Source organism: Corvus kubaryi, unplaced genomic scaffold (assembly GCF_017639235.1).
Source record: "Corvus kubaryi isolate FWS band 111438036 unplaced genomic scaffold, C.kubaryi_AGA036_p1.0 64965, whole genome shotgun sequence".
NCBI classification, from domain to species: Eukaryota; Metazoa; Chordata; class Aves; order Passeriformes; family Corvidae; genus Corvus; species Corvus kubaryi.
The window spans coordinates 17,673-44,509 of record NW_024581648.1 but is presented as its reverse complement, the minus strand read 5'-3'; the positions used below and the strand labels follow the sequence as shown (position 1 = coordinate 44,509).

The window sequence follows — 26,837 nt, the reverse complement described above, 5'->3', positions numbered from 1 at the left end:
CGGCGGCTGCCGTTGCCTACGGGTCGCTGCCTGCCGGCATGCCCGCTCGCCGCTGGCATAATCCCCGGCGCGGGCGGGCCGGGCGCGGGCAGCTCCTCGCCCGCCGGCGCTGCCGCGGCGCGGGGACGGCGGAGGCGGGGGGAGGCGAGGCGGGTGGGCCGCCGCAGCTGCGGGGGAGGAGGGAAGACGAAGAGCCCCGCGGCGGCACTGCCCTTGCCCTGCCGTGGCACAGCGGCCGCGCGGCCCCGCGGCTTTATCCGCCCGCCGAGCCGAGCCCCGCGCACCGGCAGCACCGGGAGCCGCCACTTCCTTCCCCGCGCCGCTCCGCGCTCCCTCGCCCGAGCGGGCGGGGCGGGGGCGCCGCCTGCCGGCCGCGGCGGAGAGCGCGGGGCAGCAGGACCGCCCCGCCGTGAGGGGAAGGCGCCGATGGCGCGGGGAAGGAGCGGGGAAGGTGCAGGGAAGGAGCGGGGAAGGTGCAGGGAAGGCGCGGGGCTCCCCGGGCTGGTACCGCTTTCCTCCGCTCGCGGCCCCGCGCTGGGCTCGTTCGCCCGCTCGGTGGCGGTACCGGTGCCCGCAGGGAGGGTAACGGCGTTTACCGAGCCCCAGCCCGTGCTCTGCCCTCACCTGCCCCCAGAGCAGCGCTGGTGACTCCTCGAACTTCACTCTCTGCAGACTGGGGTGGGGGGAATCTCAAAAAGTTCAGCGATCGTTTTATTCAGAAACCTCAGGAAAAGACCCTGGAATTAAATCTGCCGTGGCCTTTGAAAGCTTCGTTAATTTCCTGCGGTTGTTTTTAATTCAGGGTGCATCATTCCAGCGCTTCTTCCCTCTCTGCAAAGGCAAAATACTCGGAGTTTGTTTTGTAACTGCTCCCCGCATTGCCACACTAAATTGTAGTCCACATTACAGCTTCTTGCGAGGCAGATTATGCCTAAACCTATCAATGCTACAACGAGACGCTTTTAAAATCTGCTCTCTAGAGATGTGAACAAACAGAAATTCAATTTTCCAAAGTTTAAATCTCACAGCTGAAGGAGTTGAAATGTTTATTATCATAGAGAAAACTATGCATGGGAGTGTCTTGCAAGGGCAGACTGAGGCAAAGGAGAGCCTGGGGCTCCAGGCAGGACCTCGTAGATCTGGTAAGGAGATAAATGCCAACATAGCTGGGAGGTGTCAGGTAAGAACACAAGAGGAAGATGACTAAAGTCCTCAGCAGAGGAAGTATAAGCTTCTCTGGTTCTCTGAAAGTCCTTATGTGTCCTCAAAGAGAGAACAAGGCAATTTTCTCGTGTTAAGGGGAAGTTGAAAGGGGATTAAAAACATAAGGACAGTGCCCGGCAAAGGGCAGGGCCAGCAGTCCTGGTTCCCACAGTAAACGCTCCCTGTGCCCCAGTTTTTGGTGCTTCGGGTCTGATTTTCAGGAGCACTGAGCATTCAGGCCTCCCACTGATTTAATCTGGAACTGCAGAGCCTCTGCCCCTCTGATGAATCAGGCCAAAGGCACCACGCTGAACAGGTCACAGTTATTTGAGAAGGTTGGCCTAGAAGTTTACTAAAAGCAACACTTTCCCCCCCCCCGCCCCGAACCTTCAGTGTTATAATAGAACAGAAATAGCCTAAAGAGCTCCAACAGATGGAGGAGGACTTTTGATTAAAAAATAAATTCTGACTCACAATTCAGGTTTTGGGATGTAATAAAAAGGAGTCCATGAATATGAATAGTGCTGGAAAGAATGGAGTGGAGATGAAGGGAGGTTAGAAGGAGAGGCAGTGAAAGAGCTGAGCTGATTTACCTACTTGCCTCTAATGTCTGTCAGGAAAATTCTTTGGTTTTGCTGTAGCACTGATGAAAGAAAACAAGACCATTACTGGACTCATGAAATTTTCCTGTAATGGATTCCTTGGAAAAATCCCGCTGGCTGACTGGTATTTCTGAAGAATGCTTTAAAACTGTGCCTGTTAATAACAAAATAGTGGGAAAACTGCACATGAATAGAGCTAGGCAGGGAAGGGATTCTATTTCCTCGCCCTTAACCCCTTGTAAGTAAAAATTACCAGTGAGAACATGGAATGCCATCAGAATTGTACATCTCTTTGTGGAGACTGGAAATACATTGGAGCAAGTCCTCTCCAAGCATTCAGACCCAATTTCTGCATTTTAGAGTAAAGGGGAAAATGAGTAACTACTATCCTTGACTTCTGCCTGGCTCTGATCTTGCACTGGAAGTACCCACAGGGCAGAAGGGGTTGGAAAAACGACAACATTTTTGAAAAGACCGTGCATGGGTAGGACAGTTCTTCATCAAATATCTTAAACCACAGCACTCTAATTTTAGAATCAGACCTTCTCAGGCTTCCTTTATGACAGCTATTCTGGCCCTATAATCACATCACTGGTGGCTAAACATCTTGAACAAGGACAGAATTTGAAACACACAATATGATTAAAACCTACATTATCGCTGATGTAATATCCCAGAGCCTATTATTGTACTTGGGCAGGAGGACAGAATCTAATTAAACATTTATTAAATATTAAAATACAAACCAAAGTATCAATGTTGGACAGTAATGCAACAATATGTCAACTGGCAAATATGTATTCTTCACCAAGAAAAATCCGTTTATGTTCACAAATACATGAAATGTACACGAACAGAACACTGGCACGAAACCCAGTCTGGCACATGGAACCAGTAACTTCAGGTAAGGAGTTCCAGTCCTGGAGTGTCAGCTGGAGTCGAGTTGTTCACTGGGAGACAAGGGAGGCTGCTGTCAGGTGAATCCTGGTGCTCACAGTATCAAAACACCCCTCACTGTGACTGCTGGGAGACATCAGATGAATCGGAGCAGGATTTTCCTGCCCCAGCCAGCCATAGTGCAAGTACTGCTCACAGTTCTGTCACAATGAAAAACATCCATTAAAGGTTTAAATTAAAAGGATTTACCACAGAACGGCAGTTCTCTTCAACACAGGTAAGTCATGTTGCTTTTTGTATTAAAAGTCCAAAATCTCCTCTTGGCTAATATTTACATCACACCATAAATATTTATAAAATGGTGGAGGAAAACCAAGTGCAAAAGGGTAACACTATCATTTTCTGAAAACAAGCTGCCTTTTAGTTTCTTATTATAAATTGAATAACACTATTTAAAAATAATTAATATTTCTAAAAATATTACAATACAGGATAAACATTGATTTCTCAGGTGTAACAAAAATGTTTAAAATAGAGGTGGCTGTTTGAAGTACAAAATATTGCTGTTTGTAAAGGGTAACATGGTTGAAAAACTACTTTTCAGGGTTTATAAAAATACAAAACAATTTGCATTTACTGAGTGCATCCTTATATATTAGTGCAAAAAAAACCGTATATTTGCAGTCAAGAGAGAATTGTCAAAGATTCGCAGAGGTTCTTAAAACATGAAATCTTTTCAGAGTCATTCGTATTAACCCCAAATCTCTATTAATTCTTTCCAAACGATCTTCCAGGGCTTCCTAAAAGAAGAGTTAAAAGAATAAAAAAGCATTAATAATAAACCATAAAAGCCAATGATCCTTCTAAAATTAGGAAACTGCTATCATTCCTATATTCCTGGTATCCTTTTTGAGGCCTTGGGAGCATTCTGTTATCACCCAAAAACCAGAGCCAGACCTACAAACCTGTCATGTTATTTTTATGTATTTGTTGGCTTTTTTATCATGTGACTTATGAAACTCCATGAGAGAAATCTGCCAAGAATTAGGACTGATAATTAGGGAGGCACATTTAGGAAACAGCTGATCACTGCAGCGAGTGGCAGTATTGATTTACTGGAATGCACTTTTAATTTCAAATTGCTAAATTGGTAACACGCCCTGGGATTACAATTTAGGAAATGCTGAAGTTGAAGGCTTTGTGGAGAGCTCTAAAAGACAACTTTCAGACACTTGTTTTTATTAAGAGTCTGCAGAGTTTTCCACAGAAAGCACTTCCCTGTATTCCACCTAAACTACTTATCTTCTTACTTTCTTCTTTATACTTTCAAGGAGACAAAACCCAACCAAACAAAAACTAAACTTTTCAATTTCTCCTACAGCACAACATCCTCTCTGCAGCTTCAGGGATCGATTTCATAGCCACTGCATTTTGTTAATGCATTGCCTTTATCTACCTCTCAATGTTAGTACCAGAACAGACTCTTCTTGCAGTAATTTGGCAATGTGCATCCCATGTACAAAAAATAAAAGATATAAACAATATAAAACCATAACATAAAAATCAAAAATGATATAATAATCCCCACAGTAATCACACTTACTACCCAGAGGATCCTTTTTCTACATTATGTATTCTCAAACTGGGGAAGAACAAAAGAGAACAGTAGTACAGAGAAGCTTTTTCACCTGATTTAGTCTCGCTTGCAAGGTCATTCTTCCACCAGAACAAGGGATTCGGCTCAGTGCAGCCTCAATCTAATAACAGAAAACACTTCAGCTGTAAATTAGTTTCAAGAACCAATATGAGCCTTCCTAACTCCTCTTACAGAAAGAGAGGTGAGGTGTATGAATTACAGATACATGGAGAATTTTGTTCTTTAACACCATAATACTGTGCTAACCCCCACCCACACCGTGTTTGTGTTACAGTGACTTTCCTTTAATGAATTCAGGGACAGGGAAGGACTGCAAGTAGAGCAGGGAAGGATAATGGCACATTCCTGATGTGACACTGAAGTTGTGCATGAATTTCAGCCATGCATTGCATGGATAAATGGCTCCATCCCTCACATCTCATACAACAATTATGATTTCTCACAACTTGAAAACAAAAATAATCTTTGCCTGTTGCTTTTCGTGAGTCAGCTCATCAAAAAGCCTCTCTGTTTCAGCCAGAGTTGTAATCCTTGCTGTGTATTTGAAGTCTTCTTCACAAGGTGATTGCACTGCCTCGTATCTCTGGCTCCTCTCGTCCCAAGCTGCCGCTTTCTTCATTCCATTACTGACGGATTCGGCACAGGAGCTGTGTCTGACACCTGAGTGCTGCCTTCCTGTCAACAGAACAGGAATCTTTTTATTTGTTTTGTTATTATCTGGGAAATTGTTACACAGGACAGAAAAAGAAGCTAATGACAGCACAAGCAGCGTGGTTTTGGCAGTGCACGAACCGAGGAGAGGGACAAGCAAAGCCTCAGTCACTTGCCTTAAACGGCTTCCCGAAAGAATGCAAAACATTTGTATGGGTCATCTTTCAAGTGATCTTTGAAACACAGCATATTTTTTGGTTAACAAACAGATTCCTGTGTTGTACTAATTAGGAATTACTTTTACTGGTACATTTCTAAATATCACCAAGCTGACTGGTTGTCATGCAAACACCAGTCTAAATAAGAGCATCAATAAAACCGAAAAGCAGAACATTGTGACAAGGAGTACAAAAGTGAGAAAAGATCAGTCATTTCAAAAAATCTGAAACAACTGGTTTTATTACAGTTACTCTTTGCTGTCTGTAATGCAATGTTTAGCAAGAGAATTTTATTAGTATGACTCAGTATGTACATCTTAATATAGACCCCACTAAGATATGCAGTGTACAACTGAGTTAAGCACAGGGAAATATATTGCCCTTCTTTCTCAATTTAATTATTTCTCTTGTTCTGCTGTGTTTGTGCACACACACATATACATAAAGATGAAATACTGTAGGAACAGGATTTCTCTGTCTACAGGAATAAGCCAAGATTTAGAGGATTTTTAAAAGCTGGACTTCACAGAGTAAAGAGTCAGCTTTCCAGTCAAGCAGCTGCTAGCACTGTGGAAAGAATCGTGGTACAAAAATAAAGAACGGTTTCCCTCCACTTTGACAGATTACCTTCTACATCATCTAGTGAGTGAAACTGGAGCCTTTTCCTTGGATTATTGTGCTGTAAAGTAGAAGTAGGACCAGTTTCCAGGTCATCTAGAAGTATATCAAATCTACAGAGCAGGAAGCACACAGCAATTACTGGTTAGAAATCATGTATCACGCAATACATTATTTTCTACTTTTACACCTTTTGGTTGAATAAACAATTTTTTTTTAGAAGAAGCCTGTAAGTCTTCTAAATCCTGTTCAATCATTCTAGATTTTCCTTGCCAGATTTTAAAAAGTACAGCTTAGCTTTATATTCAGAAATCTTCACAACTCATTTTTGAGGACATTTAATGAACAAGAAACAGCAGCATTAAGCCTATATAAAAATCCTGCTTCTCTAGTAATGATCAGAACACAGCTGTATTCACCAGACTCGTACCTTGTCACTGTGTTTTCATTTCTGCTAAGCAAATGGCTAAATCCAGGAGAGAGGTTTTCTTTTGGAGATCGTTTTGGGCTGTATGTCACAGACACTGGTGCCAACATTATCTCTCTTCTTGCTGCAAAAGACAAAGTATGTTTATCTACCTTAAACTCCCCAGTGCAGTACCTCCCACTCATGTGCTTACAGCTTAAAAGAATGCTCCTCAAAGCTGTCTACATGTTTAACTAAATTAGATGAGAAGAGCTTCACAACATGGAAAAATGAAAATAAACTCAGAACTCTCACATAGTCTGTGATTACAGACATGGTTTTTTTCAGACTGTCGGAACAATGCAGAAATCCTGTCTCTATCTTTCCATCTTCTAGAGCAGCCTTTCATGATTTGATTCTACTGTTTGAGTAACACAAAGCAGAGCTGAGAAAAGCACTGACTGGGAGTGTTGGATTTCCTGTTTGCAGGAGGAAGGGACGATGACCTCTGGCCACAGGGGGAGCTGAACCGCTTGGGTCTGTGCTGGTCTTTCCCTTTCTCTGGAGATCGGTTTGCAACCAAAGAAGGTTCTACAAACCCAACAGTCTGACGTCGAGTTGATGGTTCTAATTAAAAGAAAAGAAGTTGTTATATTAATCAATTATTTTCAACACAAGAACTCACAAATATTCCCCCGAACTCAGCTTTTTCTCCCTCACATCAATGTATTTGTGCTGTTTAGCTCAAGTCTCTCTTCCTACTCCTGGATCAGACAGTTTAACTCATGAAAAAGGATCTCTGCAGTGTGTGAGGGAGAAATGATGCTGAGTAATACTGCTTAATAGAGAAACAGTAGAAATCAGGCCAAAAGTGTCTTTTGGGAAAGGCTGGAGGACCTGCCTGAGGCTCAGAATATAAGCTTTTAAGAAAGACTCAATGTTTTCTCTGAATCAGTGTTGTTACAACAGCTCAGTGCACTCCCACTTCCTTAATACCATTCCCATATACCACCACGGAAACTAAAATGGATGTACAGCAGCCAGAGCTTTGTTAGGACTCCATTAACATGTTTATAAAGACTGAGATATTCTTAGAAAAGGGGACATTAACTAGTCTCCAGCTTGAGACCTAACAACAACCTCTGCATTCCCCCTATTCTAAACAAATCACTTAGATATCTAACTTCGAATTTTCTTAGGAGAACCCCAAAAATTTGCATGCTAAAACTGTTTTTATTCCATCACTGAAGCCTGATGGACTTGAATGCTGAGAATACCAGAGCCAGAAGACATGCAAACAAAGAAAAGCCAGTAAAGACATGTTCAGGAATACAAAAATAAGAGTTACTAGCTGGTGCATCTTCTTTTTCTGTCTGTGTACCCCAATCTTTAAATACTTTTCCTTCTTCAAGTTCTTTAAAGGCTTTTATAATTGGTGCTTCTGACATCTCATTTTCTTTCTTTTCTATTGTGTTTGTTGAAGAATCTTCTTGTGAGGAGTCTTTTTCAGGAGGAGAATGATGCCTTAAAGAATGTGAAGTGGTGGAAGGAAAAAAAAGAAGATCAAGTTTTGTATTTTGGGTATTACATATACCCAAACATGAACAGAATAAACAAAAACATTAAGACATTTAGTTTAAGATTTTCAGTAAGGATGCTTTTAATTTCAGCCAAGAACCCCAGAGGGTTGTGTTAGAGTCAATTCAGGAATCTAAAGTTGAACAGTGCGAGTTTAATTTGGCGGCTCAACCTGTTCTCAGAACTAACTACGTCCTGACAAGGCTTTAGAAACTTCTAAATAAGAAGACAAACTCCCAAGTTACACCTGAAGCCTCCCACTGGTGGAAAGCAGAAGCCAAGTGCCACAGCTCACACTCAGTACAAGAGAGCACAAGGTGCCCAAACCCAGAGCAGGTTTGGACACAAACACCGAGAGCAGCACAAGAGGCAGGGCAGGATTTCTGCTCCTTCACAGAATGTGCTGAAGGCTGCTCCTGTTTGTGTCACAGCAGGTGAGGGAATGAAGATTTTAAGGAATTTTAAGGAATTTTATAGCACCTACAGCATTGCCAAATTTTTTGAGAACTCTATTTAACAGGTACAAAATCTAGAAACATGAATCCAGTCAATTCTGGATAAAATTTTTTTAAGTGTTCCACTTTATTACTTTTTAGAAGTGTTCCACTTTCCATCATGGTGGGCACTGAAGGAAACCAACTCACCTGGGAGGAATATAGGTTTCTTCCAACCTGTTGTCTTTGGGGCTTTCCTGGCCCTCCAAAGGCTGCCCAGTGAAAATGGAATATTCAGCTCCTGGTATCAACCACTTTCTCCTGCTGACATCAGGAGTTCCCAACTTGCTGTGGGAATAAAAAGCTTCAAAATTATGAAAAGCTTTGGAGTTTGGGTTTTTTTGTTTGTTTCTGCTTTGTTTTTTAAGAAAAACCCATAATTTATTCCAGTAAACAGAAACAAATATACAATAAACTTGTAAATACTGTGGGAAGAATAACTGGTTTTTAAAACATGCTTGTAAAGTAAAAATAAAATATTTGGGAAAAAAATCGTATGTTGAGGTTTCAGTCTAAATCACACAATATGCTCAGAATGCAGAGCTCCACAAAGATCTTCCTGTAATTTAATGCTGCTTACTCAGCCCAAGGTTTGGGTTGCAAGTAGATCTCAACTAATTAAATGAAAACATTTGGTGGAGATTACTGCAGTAGTTCAGAGCATCTGATCTCAGCTTTCCTTTGGACAACAATTATTAGAAAAATAAAAAAGAAAAAACAAGAAAAAACCAGCACTGATGACCTGAGAGTGATAAATATTAACTAACAAGCATCAATTAGTATATTATTATCTTGAACTATCAAAAGAAAAATGTGATTTCTATACACAGGAAAGAAGATAATTAGGAGAAAAGGATCTTGTTTACCCAAGCCATGACCTGTAGGCACTATTCTGTAAATCTGTCCTGCTGGGCATTCAATTGGAATGAGGCTTTCCTTGAGCCTCTGAGATCAGTTAGAGACAGATTAACTTCTAAATCCATATTGGCTCTTGGGTCCCCCTCCCTGATGAACATGGTCTGCCATGTCCAGGTCTTCCTTTTTCTGTTCATTGTTGAGGGGTCTGGTTCATAAATATTAAAAGAGCTTTAAGCAGAAATCTGTCCCTCTAATATTTTAATACATAAATTATTTCCATCTTTGTAATCATCAATATTTAAATCTCCCCAAAGTACTCCTGTTCAATACATCCAAATGGACATCCCCAAATCACATGAATTGTCATTTTGGGCTCCACAGCATCAGTGCTGAGATGGGAAAGACACTGAACAAGCCATAACTGAGTAATAAAAACCAAAGGGGGAAAAAGCTTTCCAGGCCTTTAAAACATAAAAAAGTCCCTCAAACAACAAACAAATAAAACCAGAGCACAGATCAACTTGAATTTCTTTAACATAAATTCCCAATTCAAACCAGAGTATTCATTCTAACTGAACTTCCACTCTACTCTCAGGATACCTGTACAGACTATACTTAGAACCATACCAAGCAGGAATCAGCCTTCCACACCAATGACACACAAAGAAAACCTCCAATGTCTAATCAGACTATGAGATTGTATTCCCAAGATCTTTGTGGAGTACAGGAATTCAGCTGAGCAGTTGGGACCTAGCAAACACTCATTTGGGAAGGGAAGGGACAGTCTGCCAAGTCAGAGATACATTATCCACAGTATTTATTTGGGTTTAATAATTTCTTGGCACATCAAATCTCTGGATTACATCACATGTGTTTAATCCATTTTAGCCCATGGAGTGACCTCATCTTGATCCATTTTTAGCCAAACATGTTAAAAGCTGTTCCAAAACACATTGTTTTCATGTTTGAATATTCACTTACTTGGCACAAGAGGTTCTTACACGACTTTCACTTATATGGCGAAGTTTCAGTGTATTTTCATGTTCCACCTGCTTGAGCTGAGCTTCAAGCTTTAAAATTGTCCTAAAAAAGATGCATTATGAGATGATTTAAATGGCATAAAAGAAACATCATATTTCTTAAGAGTTTGCTCATTTTTATTCAGATATTCTGGATGAAGCAGGAGAACAAGAGCAATTGCTGTGTTTCTGTCTATGTATCTCTGTTTGTCTAAATATGGATATAAATATGTATTTGAATTTGAAGTTAAATAAATCACGTAATCTGGCCAGCAAGACAGGACCAGGAAATACTGCTGTGGAGGCAGAGGGAGTAGAAAAAAATGCATATCCTAAATTAATGAGATTTTTAGTCTGTACAAGCAACATAAAGCAACATGAAATTCTTCATAAAATGTAATTAAAATTGCAAGATCTACAACCCTCACACTCTAGGAGAAGTTGTTTAGGCCACAGGTTGTATTTCATATTGTTAAAACAATAATAAGTTTCACAGTTACCTTTTCAAATCAGAAATCTCCGTGTTTGCATCAAGCAATTTGTTTTCAGTTGTATTTAACGTATCCTATAAGGACACAAAGAAAAATGTAAAAAACCCAGAAACTACAGAAGTGCATTAAATAAAGCCCAAGTAACTCCACATCAGTCTTGAAAACAAATACATTAAATACATCTTCCTATTCAAAGGGTCCATTAATTTCTTTGGCTTTGACTTTGCAGTATTTTTGCTGTCTGTGACTGGAAAATAATAGATTCCCGTTTCCTTCCTTTTGCCTCCAGGACTCTGAACAAGGAAGTTATCAGTACAGATAAATACGGATCTTTCTCTTTGAGCTTTTTCAAAATATTTAAGTTAATTCAGCTAATTCCGTGGCACATTATCACAAAGTTTGCATGTTTGGGTTTTTAATTAACCAGTGTGTGCCTACCTTTACTCTTTCATGTTCTTTTCCAAGGGATTCGTATTCTCCTAAAAGCTAAAACAAAACAAAAGAACACACAAACCCACAGTGAGACCACAGCCAATTAACAGTTTTGTTGGCTGCTGTAAAATCATCTCAACAGCTTGTCTAACACATGCAGAAGCATTACAGGGGATACAAAATGTACTTTAATAGTATTTGTTAAGCTCTTCTTATCATCTTTTAATTGGAACAAAAAGTTATAGACAGGACAAGAGGAGACAGCTACTTAAAGAATGTATTTCTAATTTTCAAATTATTTGTCTCTAAAGAAACGGAATGAATGAACCAGTAACATTCCTCAGTGACTTTAAAAGTGACTTTGTCTTTTGAAATTTCAATTGTAAAAAAGAAGTTAAAGCACGAAGTAGCTTTTCCAGCCAATACCCACTCTGCCAATCCATTTAAGCATTCCATAAAGCTTTTCCTGAAGAATCAGAGGAACAACTCCTTTGATTCAGTCTAAAATCATACACAATGAACAGTTTCAGCAAGTTGGGATGAGGTATGAAAAGTTTAGTCCATCTGCAACAAGCTTAAGAGAGGAAAATGACTTTCCAAAATAACTTCATGTAATATCTTCAAAAATAAAATTAACTAAGAGCACTTAGAGTAATAAAATTCCTGAGACAGACTTTTGCAAGGGTTACCACGTCGAGTGCACACCTGCTGCCTTCAATAATTGGTTTTAAATATCCTTTTGGTCCATAGTGCCCCCCAACACCCAGCCTAGTAAGGAGTCAGCTGAGTCATTTCTGTTTCCTTAGTTGAGCATTACGACTTTCCAGTGGTAAACTCAGAGTATTTTTCACACCCAGGACTTGCTGTCGTGCCCCTGCCAACACCATCGTCCATTTTTCTTACTCACATTTTGAAACATTTTGTTTTCTTCCTGGAGCCTTGTGTTTTTATTGTCAGATAACTTGTAAGCCTTCTCAAAAGCCTCCTCCAGCTCCTTAAGCCTCGATTTCAGGCGGCTGATGGTGTTGTCCTTCTCCTTGTGGGCTGCGCGCGTTTCCTCGAGCCGCTCCTGCAGGACTTTGGAAGTGTTACTGATGGCACAGAAACGCTCCCTCCAATCTGCCTGGAGGACAGAAAACATTCTTTAGAACTTTAAAACATTCTTATTCCCTGGCAGATTGTTTATTTCAGTTCAAAGAATAATCTAAAGTCATCTGCACAGAAAGCAAGGGTAGACCTGTATATAAACTATACAAGATTTTTGCTCATTTCTTTGACTTAGAAAGAATGAAAATAAAGACTAAACCCTCCAAAAATGCATGAATTTTATAGGATTTAAAATATCTAGAGGTGAGGCCTCCAGTCCATCTGACTGACTTACTTTCCAGTATAGAAAAATGTCTAAAGAAGGTCAAATTAGTCTCTGCAGGTGTCTAACTTTGATGACGAAGTGTCCAACTTTCATGACAGTGTCATTTTGACTAATAAATGCAGCTATGCATTAATTTATGCACAAGCAAACAGGTCTGGCCTAGCTAGAAAAGCTGCAAATACACCCAGAGAGAGTACTTTTGCCCCAGCATAGGTGAGATTTCTTCTATCACAGCTCTAATAAGAAAATAATTAAAACAAAATAAATAAAGAAAATTTAAAGAGAAAGGTGATAAACACATTACAGTATTTCACTCTTAGAGACTTTGTTTGATCCCTGCTAACATGGAAAAAAGTTCATGAGCAAAAGTCATGATGATTCAAGTAGGGAATCCTAAGAAACTCAGACAGGAAAGTCACTATGTAACATGGGTTGATGTTATACATTAAGGGAAAGGTTGAAATGCTAAAAATAAAGAAAGTATGGAAACACTGATCAGCTTATTAATGAAAAAGTTCATTCTTTAACCCTTTTACTTAAAAAGCAACTTGAATTAAGAACATACACTTACCACTTGCTTTTCTAGCACATTATTCTTATTTTCGAGGGCTTTTATGCGAGCACTTGCTTCATTCAGAGCTGCATCTAACTGGTCACACCTATTTATAACACACAGATTAAACCAATCTCTTGAAATCTTCAAATAATAAATCTACATTCTACAGCCTTTTTTCCTCCCCCAAGCATCCCCACGAATTTTGGTGCCCAGCCTGTGATCTCTTCCCACGATCTTCAGCCACTGCAGTGTCTCTGCTCAGAAAAGCTGTGGTGCCCTGGGGGGTGAGCAGGAAACTGGGAACACACCAATTCTGTGAAGTATTCAGCTGTCTAAATTTGCAGTATGTATTTTGACTGGCAGTAATTCTACAGAAATCACATTAATATTCTCTGTATAGCAAACATCCAAGCTGTAGCTAATGGAATACACAGCAGGGGCACACAGACTCCAGGGTAAAGCCACCAATGAATTCAGGACTGGTCCTGTGTCTCCTGTGGTTCTGACATGGAAGGTACAGAAGGGTGATGTTCACCAGCACGACAGGAGAGCACAATCTTTCAACACAGATCATTTCATTACAAATTGCTCAGGAGTACCTCTGCCTGCCAGCCATTCCTGAGGAAAGCTTGTACTGGCTCCAGCAAAATTCAGGTCAAACAAGAACTCTGGTCCAAACACCACATTTGCTGTCTAACAATAGTGAACTGATCATCACAGAAGCATGGAACAGTTTGAGTTGGAAGGGACTTTAAAGCTCATCCAGTTCCAACCCTTCTGCCATGGGCAGAGACATCTTCCACAAGAGGAGGCTGCTCAGGCCCCTGTCCAACCCCTTAACCAGAGATGGGGCAGCCACAACTTAGCAACTGCATTAAATAATGCAAAATTTATACTTAACAGGGAAATATTAGTATCACAGATGCATGAAATCTTCAGAATTGAAGAGCGACATAAACTTTTCAAGATACTCCAAACAAGGATACTCAGTCTTAAAAAGAGCACCACGTAAAGAGAAAGACAAGAAGGACAAAGAGCACCTGTCAGCAAGACTTTGATTGATTTTCTTCAGGTCCTCAGATGAAGCAGTTCTATGGCTTGACTCCAGCTGCTGTTTTAAGCTCTGTATCTCAGAGTCATAGTAAGCTCGCAGATCAGCGATGTGTCGAGCGTGTTTTTCCCTCAGGTTCTGCCTAATCCTATTTTCAATATAAGAATTTTTAAAAATTCTAGCCATCCACATGACCATACACTGCTGGATTCATTGGCACATAACGAACTCAGCATATAAATGTCTCTTACAAAACTCTACTTGCATTCAAGCTAAAGCAAAAACAGCTTTGTCATCTAAGGCAGAGAGATATTATGATTATTATACACAAATAATATATACAAACACAATACAAAGCTTTACTTTTTTACAAGCCCTCATACATGGAATTTATGCCCTGCTTTTTCCATGTGTAAATCATGGGAGCTTCAACAGCAAATGGAGGATATTTATTTTTCCTAAGTGCATTAATTCTGTGCTTCTCCCACCATTTGATGCCAAAGAGGAAAGCATAACCCCCCCAGAACTTTGAAATTCTCTGCCTAAATGAACTCCCTCACACAGCCTTTGAGGGAAGGATGTATTTTTATTTTTATGTCTAAAGAGACATGACCAAGAGAACTCACATATTTTGTTTGGTTTACTACTGTTGTTTCATTTCTTTCATGAAAGTACCAGCTCTGTGACTTGCAAAAAAAAGAAAAAATTACTTACTTTGACATTACCACAGGATCTTCAACAGATGCCACTGAAAGGCTGTAATCTGGCAAACTGTTGTCAGCACACTGAGTAACAGAAGATGGAGTTAGAGTCAGTGTTTCTTCCTCCTCAGTGTTGACTAAATTATCCTTGTCAGCATCCCTGTATGCCACTGGGAAGGGAGAGCTGGCCCTGTTTTCAGTTTGGAAGGGGTGATTTCTCCACAGGTCCAAGCGCACAGCTCTGCTGCTGGCAGGGTGTGTTGGAGAATCATCTAACTGAGATGAATTACTTGTCTGTGAGAAAGAGTCTGTGTCACAATGACTTAGAAATCCGGGCTCTGCCATAGAGTCTGGAGAAAAGGGAGTAGAGTCTTCAGGAATATTGAAAAAACAGCGTCCCTGGTTCTGCTGACCTGGTTTCATATGCAGGGTTGGGTCCAACGTCAAGATCTAGGAAATAAGTTACAATGCTAAAAAAGTTGTGATTTAACTCCATTTACAAGAACAAAATTTATCTAAAGGCATCAGTAAACCATATAACATACTGCAGGTACTATACTGAATATTATTAAAATCATTTGGTAGTGACAAATAAAATGAAGGCACCTGTAACACTGAAATGACAATACACATTCCCAACAATCGCAACTTAAGTTTCTAAGTTTCCATTAATAAAGGACATACCCAACATCTGCAGCTTCCTAGAAAACCTCTGAAATTTCAGTTATGCAAACTGAAGGACTAAGATGTCTGTTTCTGTGTTGAAACAATAACTTTGCAGGGTTACAAAAGCACTTCATCAATTATCTAAATGATACAGTCACACAGCAGCCATCATTTCTGGGTTATGTACAGGACTGAGACCTGTATAAAAAACCAGATACGATAAAGAATCATTTCCACAACCTGTGCCTGCTCTGTTTCACGGGTGGAATGAACTTGTCTTGTGGGAAGCACTAGGAAAACCCTGCTCCTGCCACTGCAGTTCCACGTGCAGCTCACCAGCTGCAGCCTCAGCAGCAGCACATCCGTCCCTGCGGCATCCTCAAGGTTGTGCAGCAAAGGTGCTTCTCTGCCCAGGCTGTTCTTAGAGGTTCTTTCAAGCTGGATCCTTTCCCAAGCTTCATCCCTCAGCTGCTAAAACTGCTGTTCCAGCCTAACACTGGAGGTGGCAGCAGGGGCCAAGCCATGTGAAACCAGCCCAACATATCCTCAAGAGAGATGCGAAGTAAAGAAATCAGTGTTACCTCTGGTGGGTGACTTGACTGGGAGGAAGGCATAAAACTCTGGTCTGGCATCTGCTTGTTTTCCCTTTGTCTTTTATGATAAATATCCTTCAGTGATGACAACTTCCTTTCATCAGCAGAAGACAACTTCAACAGGCAAAATCGCTGCATTACTTTTTCTGAACACAATCCTCCACTCTCAACAGAGATAAGCAAGTTCAGGGGTGAGTTTAGCTAATAAAGCAGTTCAGAACAGGCAGCTTTATTCAATGCACCCAGCTTAAAAAAGGGTCTTTAACAAGGCACATACACCTTTAACATATTAGTCACTTTTCATCTCCTATACACATTTCCTTTAGAATGACAAAAGAAGGTCAGTAAATTCCAAGTGAGGTTAGTGGGGTACAGGAATAATGAAGAGCCAGGGTATGAGAGACTGAGATAGCAAAAGAGTTCTCACAGAGAATGTAACTTCTGGAGGGCTGGTTCTTTCCATCACAGGCAAAAAGCAAAGATGACAAGAAACTATATGACAACTTTTAAACATGTACAAAGTTTACCTGAACTGGTGATACTTTTGTGGAGAAAACATCAGGACACTCACTTCTGAAATTCTCTGGTAAAGTGTGATACATCTCCTTTTCATCTAACTTCCAGTATGAAAGTCCTGATAAGAAAAAAAGACCAAAATAAAATTAAAATTACAAATTTCAAGCTCACAGCTATAGAACAAGAATCCAAAATCCATTAGTAAAATGTTATTTTGTCATTAACAAGAATGCTGTATTAGTTATTTGCATCCACTGCTTAAGGATGTCATTAGAGTACTTGTTACCAGGCCAGGAGTTACAAGAATCTCAGTGCAAAGCACAGGCAACATAATCAGTCTCACATCACACAGCACCAGCAACAAAAGCTATAAATCAGTTAAAACACACAGATTTGGTGTTCAAGGGGCAAATCCTCATTTACCGCCAACTTGTATTTCTAATGATTCCAGTATAGCACTTAAAACTGGTACCACCCAAGGAATAATCCCAGATGCTACAAACTCTTCAATGTGTGCAGCACTCTGTAGCATGCAAAAAGACAAACTACCAGGACTAAGAAGGATGGCACAAGAGGAACAGACACAGCCTCAATCCCACTTCAATTTCTTATATGTGTCCCTCTCTCAGTGGCTTGTGAAGAAGCAATAATTATACACAGTTTGCAGGGCTGCATCTCTGTGCCCCTGTTTGTTACTGAAATGAATCCACCCTGTTATGATCAAAATATGTGAATTAGTTTTCTGGCTTTGATAAAAAAACCACAAAAACCAACACTCCCAAACCTGTGCAAACCCACCAACAACCACCCCTCATATACACCCCCAGAACAACAGAGCCAAACCTTACCAAAACACAAAAAAAGCAACCCTCCCCCCAAAATTAAAGAATCACCACGTTACACACTGCATTATTTTGTTCTTGTCACGCAATTATTGCATCATGTCCTTGGCTTACAGGAATTCTGCCTCTATTACCATGAACTCCTGTAATTACCACACCATTGATGCTAATATTTGATACCCTACCATGACAGTAACAGTAATTCCATTATGAAACAGTTTTATACACCAGGTTCAGCTTTGAAATGCTGAGAAATTTGGAAAAAAAACCCCAACTGCTGCATGTCCTACATCTGCCAGCAGCGATACACAGGAGGTGCCATCAGTTTGAAAACAGGAGCAAGAAGCAGAATTAATGCCACAGCAAAGCTTGTCAGTGCTTAAATCCTCCTCACTTCCCTGAAATTATTGGAGATGCATTCCAGTAAGAGTTTTAAAAATGAGAATTCAAAAGAAAGGAAATCTAGGTACAAGAAATTAACTATACCTGAAGCTTCTGACACTACAGAATTCGGACTTTCCTTTGGTTGATTGAGGTAAAAAGGTGGCAAAGCAGCATCAGTAAGGTTTGTCTAAAATTTCAATGGAAAAACAAATTCAGAAGGAAAATCACAAGGCGAGGGAAAAAAAAGCAAGGGTATAATTTTTAAAAATCGCATGTAAATGTTCTTAGTCTTTTTAAGCAAAGAGATTTAATACAATTATACAGCATGATCCAAACCTACAGAATTTATATTGAGGGTAATCATAGCCAAAAGTGGAACTAAGTTAAGGCACATAATTAAACTGGTATATCCTAAGATGTGCCTGTGCTTTTGTCCTGAGCAAAGTGGTTAATGCCTTAACACACAAAGAATCCCACGTGCCAGAAGAGGCATCACCAGCTGAAATCAAAGATCCTTCAAAAATTACAGGGCACAATAAATTACCATGACCTGAAGCCTCAGCTGAGAATGTGGTCATTATCTCTACAAGGAAAGAACATGTGCCACTTAGGGACGTGTTAAGACAAAAATTAGGCAATGAATAAAGTAAGATAAAATAGCTATGTGCCTAAATATGGAATGATCCAAGAAGTAAACTTTGCCCACATGAACTTTAAATATGTGAATGGGAGCCCAAATGCTTAAAATATGAAAGTATATGCTGAATGAGAACATGCTGTAACTCTGAAAAAATACCAGTTACAAGAATAGCATTAGAAAAACATAATGAAATAAAAAGAGACTTACGTTCTCTAGTGGTAATCTCTTCACTCTCTCATTTTCTTGCATAGAGTTCACACACTCTTCATCTGCAGTTACTCTTTTTGGTTGGGTTTGTTTCAACTTTTGTGCCCATGACGTTAGAGATTTACTAGATGGTAAGAAACACACACATACACCTTAAAGTATTTCCCCCAAACACATCTGCAACAGCTAAACACTTGAGATGCAGATCTGCATGATTCAGAAACATCAGGCTAAATAAATGTATTTATCTGCCAAGCAGCAGAACATCAAGAGGTTCCATTCAACTCAGACATGTTCCTGGTGACCCCCAGCTTTTACTGAATGGGAATTGTCTATAATAATAAATTAACACATTTGGGAAGCTTATCACTTACCTGGCTTTTTTCCCACGCTCATCTTCATCGGCTTTACATTCAAATTCAGCAGGAAAAACTAAAATGTCATTCCTTCCTGATGAACAGTTTTCCTCTGGCTTTTTTGCTAAAAGTTCTCTTTTATTCTGAGCTCTGCCCACAGCTGCATCACTCTGCAGCCCCGCTCCGTGGGCAGCGTGCTCCATGCAGTCTGTGCCCTGCTGCCTGGGCTGCCCAGGGCTCAGCTCGGCGGTGGACAGGGTGCCGTAGCCGCTGTTCATCGAGGCCTCGCTCCCCACACATTCCTGCTGCACATCAGAGGCCTCTGGCTGCGTCTCCCCTTCGCTGGATCTCAGCTGGCTGGCAATGCTCTCCTGCTCCTCAAACGCCTCCGAGCGCATCCCCATTGGGCTCGGGAGGGATGGAAAGGTGTCCGTGAGCTGGGCAGGCAAACCCCGGCTCCTGCTGGCGCCCCGAGTGCTGCTCTGCAACCTCACCAGCTGCTTTATCTCATCCTGAATCAGCTGCACAGAGGAAAAGGCACAATTCCCATGAGGTCCTGCCACAAATCACATTCCTATTTTGATGCATCTTCGATTCATGTTATTAGTGGGAGATTTAGAGTACTTATTCCATGTAACTCCAAGTTTTCATGTGCAGACATCTCATGCATAAAGTAGATAAATACATACTGTGCATAACAGTAAAATGTCCATGGGAACAATCCTTAATTCCATGCAGTGAATTACGAGTCTCAGTAGTCATTTATTCATGTAAAAAACATGCATGAATGTATTCACTAATTGCCCTCAGAACTATAGTTACCTACCAACCAGCTAAAGAAATACCAGCTATCCAGGTGTTTGCCTAAATTTAGGTCTGAAACACTTTTTCACTTGGATACACATTTTTAAAGATTGCAAGGATGCTTTAATGTAAGTATTAACCATTATTATGAGAATAGGAATAATGTACCTCTGCAAGATTATTTGCATAAAACTCGACTTTAAAAAACCCAATTTAGATATTAAGCTATCAGGTTCACATGGTACAAAGTTCTACCTTTTGATTGTTTTGGTGTCTGATGGAGTGGAGCAAACCTATAACTGGATCACCAGATTCAACAGGTCACTTACTCCTTTGTCTACAATGTCTGAAAAGACTTATTTCTGTATACCAGCTAAGTAATTTTAAGTTCTAAGTTTTACAGTTGTGCACTGGCAATACTGAAACAGCTCTGAGAAGTAACTCATGCTTTTGCCAAGGGCTGTGAAGAGATTTCACATTTGTGCCCGTGGCCAGCACCTCTGCAGAGTTCAATTGAGATTACTGAACTGCAGGAGCACACAACTCTTGCACGTGACAAGACAGAGCACAGAATTGTTTCCAAGAACGTATTTCAAACTAATTCCCTCAGGAAAGAAAGAAGAAAAAACTTGCAGTAATTTTGAGGACATGGAACTCATGTTTTTTCACAGAACTGTACATTACTCATATGTGAATAGCAACTGGAAAGCACAAATTGAACAAAAACGATTTATTCTCTTAAAGTAAGAAATAAAAAAGAAGACTTAACTTCAGAGGAACCTACATGTAATGCTAGTCAGGATCAAGCCTCAGATTTTTGATTAACTTGCCATAGAACTAACAACTGAATTCCAGCTCAGTCCTTCTATGCCAAAAATAACAAACAAAAAACTTGGGATTAAGTTTCCTTCCACTACAAAGTTTTGTGTTCTGCTATTGATTCAATCATGACTGCAGCAATTGTTTGTATTTTAATTCTGTGATCCAACTCTGTCAGGAAGGTAAGGAAGGGAGAACAGAAGGGAAAAAACAGAACTGGAGTGGGGGAAAGAAGATCAGATTCACTGCTGACATTTAATCTTTGTCATTAATACCCTGTGCAGGGAAAGTGAAAGGCTCCTATTCCAATTAAATTGCATTTTTACTTCTTTTTGCATAGTCACAAATAATTCCAAGAGATGAAAGAAAATGGGAAAAATAAGAAGTGCTTTCTACAAGTTTGGGATTGTAATTTTGTTTTTAAATTCTCTTTGATAAAGTCTGATCTTGGGATGATCCACAGCTAGTGACAGCTTCTCCCTGGCACACTTGTCTTCTGTTGCATAGATCACATAAGCCAAGGGCTGACCCCACTGATTCCAAAAGGAACTCAAGGTCTTTTGATCCCTATTTTCATATGGATGAAGATTTTTATAAGCACAATTGGTCCTGAAACCCAGCACAGAGGAAACCTGATCTCAGAATCATGTCAGTGCTGATGCAACATCTTGCTATTCTACCACAAATAGTAGATTATTACTGTTTTTGTGTCTTTTTATTACTCTCACTAGAATGTGTTTCAGTGTTTTCACTAGGTCACTGGCACACCAGTGTAAGTTTGGAATAGCTCCATTTATTTTCTTTAATGCATTCACACAAGTCAGTTACAGCTGTTGATTTTGTGTTTAGTGTGGCAATCCATGCAGTTAGTAAGTCCCTGCTGACACCACACCCTCAGCTCTTCCAGAGGTAGCCTTTCCTATTAAAAAAAGACAAAAACCAGCAAAGCCAACACAATGGATTAGTAAAGACTATGATCAGCAACAAGTGAATCAAACCACTACAGTAAGAGGAAGGAAATACAAGGGTAAGGAAACACTGGTGGGACGAAAAGAACAAGATGAGAGGGAGGGGGGGAAGTTGGGGAGGTGAGGCAGGAGAAACAGGAGATAGGATAAAAGGACAGTACCTCTTGTTAATTCAGTTCAGGAACTGTTGATTACTACTAGTGTGGAGGGCATCAGGAAAGGGAAGGGAAAAACAGCAACCAAAATGATGAGGATATTAAGCATTATATATTGATAGTATTACTGTCTGTTATAAATACATATACATTTCTTCTGTTCTAATGGATAAATGTAGTCCAGCAAAAATATGAACCTTCACATGGGTTATTTTTCATTCTTAGAAAGGAGACTGTTCAACTGAAGGTGAAAGAAGTGTTCAGCTATTACAGTGATGGCTTTCCTAGGCTATATACTGTCTGGATGCGGGGATGAGAGGTTGTATAATATTTTTAATCAAAAGAAAGCTATATTTTCTCAAAATTAGAAATTATATAGTCTAACAGTTAATAAAAACCACCTTGTACCTATAAAATCCCATTATCATGTGAACATTCTGAACCAAAAGTTTGTGAAAACGACACAACTGAAAACAAATAATCCACAAATCACTTCTGAAATGGTTCCTACCAGTTACTTTGTTAATTAGCCAAGGCTGTCTCAAATATGCATCCTTTAAACAGCACTCCAGTCATCCACTTCAATTAACTGCCTCTCTGCATTGTTTTGGAGGAATGTGGAGTTGGAGGGGGAGAAAAAAAACATTCAGCCTTATCTACCTCCATGAACAGCCATTACTTACTTGGATTTGATGGTGGAACTGCTCTTGCTGGGCAACTATTTGTTCCTGACATTGTTTTTCTACCAGTCTCAATAGCTGTAGCCACCTTGTCTGTTAAATCACAAAGTAAAACAATTAAAGCACAGCCATATTGCATCTCTTATCTTTTTCTCTGGCTACAAATAGTTTTGCAATCCTATACTTGGGTGTTGACACAACACAAAGTTGAATAACAGCATTGTGGTTGCCCACCCCACAGTACATCCAGCCCCCACCATGCCAATCAATGGAAACTAAAAGTAGGAACAGCTGCCAGCAAAGAACAGTGAAATTCTGGAAAGGTTGATTCCAGTTCCATTAATTACAGGCAAATCTAAAATTGAGAATTAAACACCCCTCTGTCCATTCTCTTCAGTAAGAAAGTCTTTCCCTCAGCAATCCAGCTGAAGGCCATGATGCATAATTACATAGTGGAAACTAAAAGATAACTTCAAAAAAATCAAATGTACAGCATTCCTGAAACATGGCAAAATCTGATGTTTAAAAACTATTTGATGCTAATGTTTATGGAGCCTGGTGCTTGAAGCACAGGACACGGGACACAGACATCAATATTCTGTTCCTGGAGGTGTTAAAGAGAACCCAAATTAAGCATCTGTCAACACACACTTGGATGGATCCCAGCCAGAAAGCTCAAACATTCTGCAGGAACAAGCCCATGGTATGGAAAACTGATGTTCCTTACGATGACTAAAAATAATGATAAAAATGTGAAATACAAAAGGACAAAAAATATTCAAAAGAGTGTTTGGGAGAATTAGTTCATTGAAACTACATCATTATTTTTGCGCTGGTTTAAATCTGGAAACAAACTAATCACCTACACATCTTTACAAATGGAAACAGAACCAGTTTCAGAAAAAAAACCTTCTAATTTCTAGGATAATTTCAGACCAGTTCAATGTGCTACAATTTTAATGGTTTAAATTCTTCAGTTCAAAAACCTGCTATCTTTAAGTATTGTAACTTTGGGAAAAAATATTCAGATCCATATTATAAAACACCAAGATACAAAGATAAAATATTGTAAAACACTAAGATAACATTGCAGTAAAATCCAGCAAGGTGATTAGTTCCCTTATTGTAAAAGGCTCTGTCCCATCATGAAGAATAAACACATGTGCAGGTCTTTCTCCTGAAGTAGCATTAGGTTCATCTTAAAAAAATGCAAAGCAAATACATGAATACCAGCTTTTTAAAATAAACCTTAACATCAAATACCTCACAGTTCCTCACAATTTCCGAGTCAGCGTGTCCAATGTTCTGGATATCTTGCATAAAGGAGGCAAGCAGCTCAACAGAATCAGGCTTTAATGAGGACCTGGTATTCCCTGAGTAACCAGAAACTCCATTGGGATTGGATGAAGGACTTCTGGTGAAACATGAGGAAAAATAATTATTTATTGTGTCAGGTGTGCAACACAGTGGCCAAAACAATACACTACATAGGCTAGACTGCCAGAAGAGAATTATACACTCAATTTACATTGGAACTCTCATCATGTTGAAATAAAAATTTCACCTTAATACAAATATTACTGTGAAGGCATGCTAACTAAGCAAAACCAAAAGAATAATAAAAACATTTGCTAGTGTTTCCTTCAGCACATTACCTGTTACAATTCAAATTACACACAGAGCTGTGGGTGTTTCTGCCATCAGAGTCTGCAGAAGACGAACGGGTTCCTTGTACAGAATTCACCACATCGCAGTTTTCCATATCTTAGTCCCAAGTATGACATCACCCTGAAAACAGATAGGAATAAGCATCACTCTCTTTCTTTAAAAGAACATTTGACTTTATTGTGTGAAGAAATAGAAATGGAATCGAAGAGACAGTTGTTTCAGCCAAACCACCCCAGCAAGTGCAAATATTCCAAAAACCAGGCTCCCTCCTTCCCCTGTGCTACCCCTGCAAACAGGAGCTGCTCAGTCAGCCTCGTGCCTGCTGGGCCTCCCACAAGCCAGAGAGGTTCCTAACTGTGCATCACACATCCAACACCGGGCTGTAAAGGAGGTCTGAATGCAAAACATCCCAGGTAACACCATGCTGTTTGTGTGGGACTGGTTGTTTTTTTAAAATCTGGGGCTCCGCAGACCATCTGCAAGGTGTGAGATCTCCTATTATCAATGTATTGAAATGTGACTGAGGATCTGAACCTTCACTGGAAGAAACACACTCGCCAAAAATAATAAAACTGAGACCAACTGAGTTAGACTGGGGTTGAGCAATTCTGCCACTTCTGTGGGTTAATATCTCGATTATTTTTTTCACAGATCACTTGTTTCATTGTTAATATGTAACATTAATTCAGAAAGCTTTGAAATTGTTTTGAGCTACATTTCTGACCAATTAATAAAACAACAACAAAAAAAAAAAGGAGTCAAACGGGAATCCCACAGTGGTTAAAACCAGCAGGTGGTTAACTGAAAGCATCATAAATAAATAAATACACAATACTTGGGCCATAGTTTTACAGCATTCAAAGCAGAGTGGCTGTAGAGAGACTAAAATATTCTTCCAGTTTGCATACTTTCACTAAGAAAACCCTTGAAGTACATTAATTATTCAGTTCCTACACAGGTCTTATTTCAGCATGTTCTACACCCTGGTGAATTCAGCCTGTGTTCTAACACTGAAGAAAAAACTTATGATCATTTCAGGGATGGAGAGCAAAAAGAGACATTAAGAAATATCATCTTGGTAGTCTGATAATGCCAAGAATAACTTCCTGCTGCCTTCAAGAAGCACAACACCTCCAAAGCACAACCATTCCTCTTTACAGTGCTTACAAAGAACTGCTGATGCGTTTTACAGATTCAAGCTTTTATTATTTGCAAGTACAAAGAGATGTACCTCTAACAGAAGTGTTAGAGATATTTTCACCAGAAGGAAACTAATGAACAACTGCCCTATTTTTCCCTGTTTTACTGGAGCCTGCTTGGCTTTAGCAGGAATGTTTTTCAGGTACTATCTCCTCTGGGTAGGGCTGAAAATGCCAGAATTGGAAGGAAGTTATCACAGACACACATTATCCCTCTGACAGAGCTTCTTGGATAAAGAAAAGAAGAAAACCACGGCTTTTTTCTTTTTCTAGTGGTCAGAAGTCAGCAAAACTGGGAGGTTATCAGGCCGCTAAGCTGACAGCTAAAGCCGAGGCTGGGAGTGTCACTGGAGCTGCTGGATGGGGGCTGCATCAGTCACCCCCGTCTCCCCAGGATGGAATCATGGGTGGCCTATCTCAGCAGCACAGCAATGGGTGGGACTTAGCTGTGACACAGGCTCGTTTCATAACCTCATTAGAAGTCTGTTCTCAGTAAAAAAAAAATATTAGTGAGCTGTAACTGTGCTGCGGGAGCACTGTCATCCATCGATCCCACAGCACAGCACGGTCCTTACACGGCCACGTCGCTGCAGAAAGGGGCACGGTTGCAAAAAAACAAGCTGCGAGGTGTTTTAACTCAAAAATATCGGCGCTGACTTCGATGCAAACGCCGGCGCCAGCGCAGACACACAGCCCGTGAGGTTCTGCATCGCTTCCTGAGCCAGACCCGATTCCTTCCGATCCCTCGCAGATCCCTAAGCGGTGACAGGGCACCTCGGTGCTCCCGCCGCCGCCAGGCCCCCATCTCCCCACGGACTTTGAGGGACCCGCAGAAAGCACAACGAGCCCCGCGGCTGCAGCGCTCCAGGGCGTCCTCAGGAGCCGCCCGGGCCCCAAGGGCTCAGCCCTCGCAGGGATCCCTCTCGCCACGTCTGCGCCCTCGGGGCCGCCTCCCGTCAGTCCGTGACCCCCTCCCCGGTTCCGTGTGTGTCCCGTCCGCTCACAAGTGCCCCGCTCCCTCCCGCTGTCCCCCGGGGCCCCTCACAAGTCACCCCTCACTCGGCGCGGCCCCTCCACGGTCCCGTCCCTTCACCAGCGCCCCCCCAGCGGCTCCGCCCCCCCGCCCCGCTCAGGCCAAGCCCCGCCCCCTCGCTCTCATTGGCCGGCCACCCCTCGCGCTCCGCGATGTTGACAGCGCCGCCGCCTCGGATTGGCTGCACCGCCCGCCACTCTGCGAGGAAAGGGGCGGCGCACCGGGGGCGGCCTCGCGGCTACGGAACCCGGCGCGGGGATCCGGCCAAGCGCAGCGGCGCTGCCCCCGCCGGTTGCCCGGGGGCCCGCTCGGTTCATACCCGCATCGCTGGGAACCCACGGCGCCCGGCAGCCGCCTTCTCCCGCGGCCTTGAGGCGACGAACAGGCGCGGCCCTGCGCCGCCCGCCGGGCGATTGGCGGCCGAGAGTTTCGAACGCGGGGACGGGGGTAGAGGGCGCTCCGCGCTGAGCCCGGCCCGCTGATTGGCCGCCTCGAGCGCGCGC

The 26,837-nt window shown here is 41.2% G+C and overlaps 1 protein-coding gene across 10 annotated transcripts; it reads right to left on the bottom strand.

Annotated features, from left to right (window-relative positions):
- Positions 1-2,515: 2,515 nt before the first annotated feature.
- LOC121672791 (M-phase phosphoprotein 9-like) lies at positions 2,516-26,828 on the bottom strand. 10 transcript variants are annotated; one of them, XM_042045658.1, is made up of 24 exons: positions 26,654-26,828; positions 24,090-24,222; positions 23,698-23,845; positions 22,438-22,527; positions 19,027-19,529; positions 18,653-18,776; positions 17,908-17,992; positions 16,591-16,697; positions 16,052-16,177; positions 14,818-15,254; positions 14,093-14,251; positions 13,068-13,155; positions 12,032-12,247; positions 11,131-11,178; positions 10,702-10,766; positions 10,164-10,265; positions 8,475-8,612; positions 7,601-7,776; positions 6,715-6,879; positions 6,277-6,397; positions 5,856-5,959; positions 4,829-5,034; positions 4,391-4,459; positions 2,516-3,502 (listed from the first exon to the last, which is right to left on the bottom strand). In XM_042045658.1, the coding sequence occupies exons 2-24, from the start codon at positions 24,194-24,196 to the stop codon at positions 3,401-3,403; spliced, it is 3,486 nt and encodes a 1,161-aa protein (XP_041901592.1). In that variant the 5' UTR covers positions 24,197-24,222; positions 26,654-26,828; the 3' UTR covers positions 2,516-3,400. The 10 variants fall into 10 exon arrangements, with proteins under 10 accessions (XP_041901592.1, XP_041901593.1, XP_041901587.1 ...); XM_042045659.1 differs by having other exon boundaries at positions 23,713-23,848; positions 26,654-26,827; XM_042045653.1 differs by having other exon boundaries at positions 23,698-23,848; positions 26,654-26,826.
- Positions 26,829-26,837: the final 9 nt, after the last annotated feature.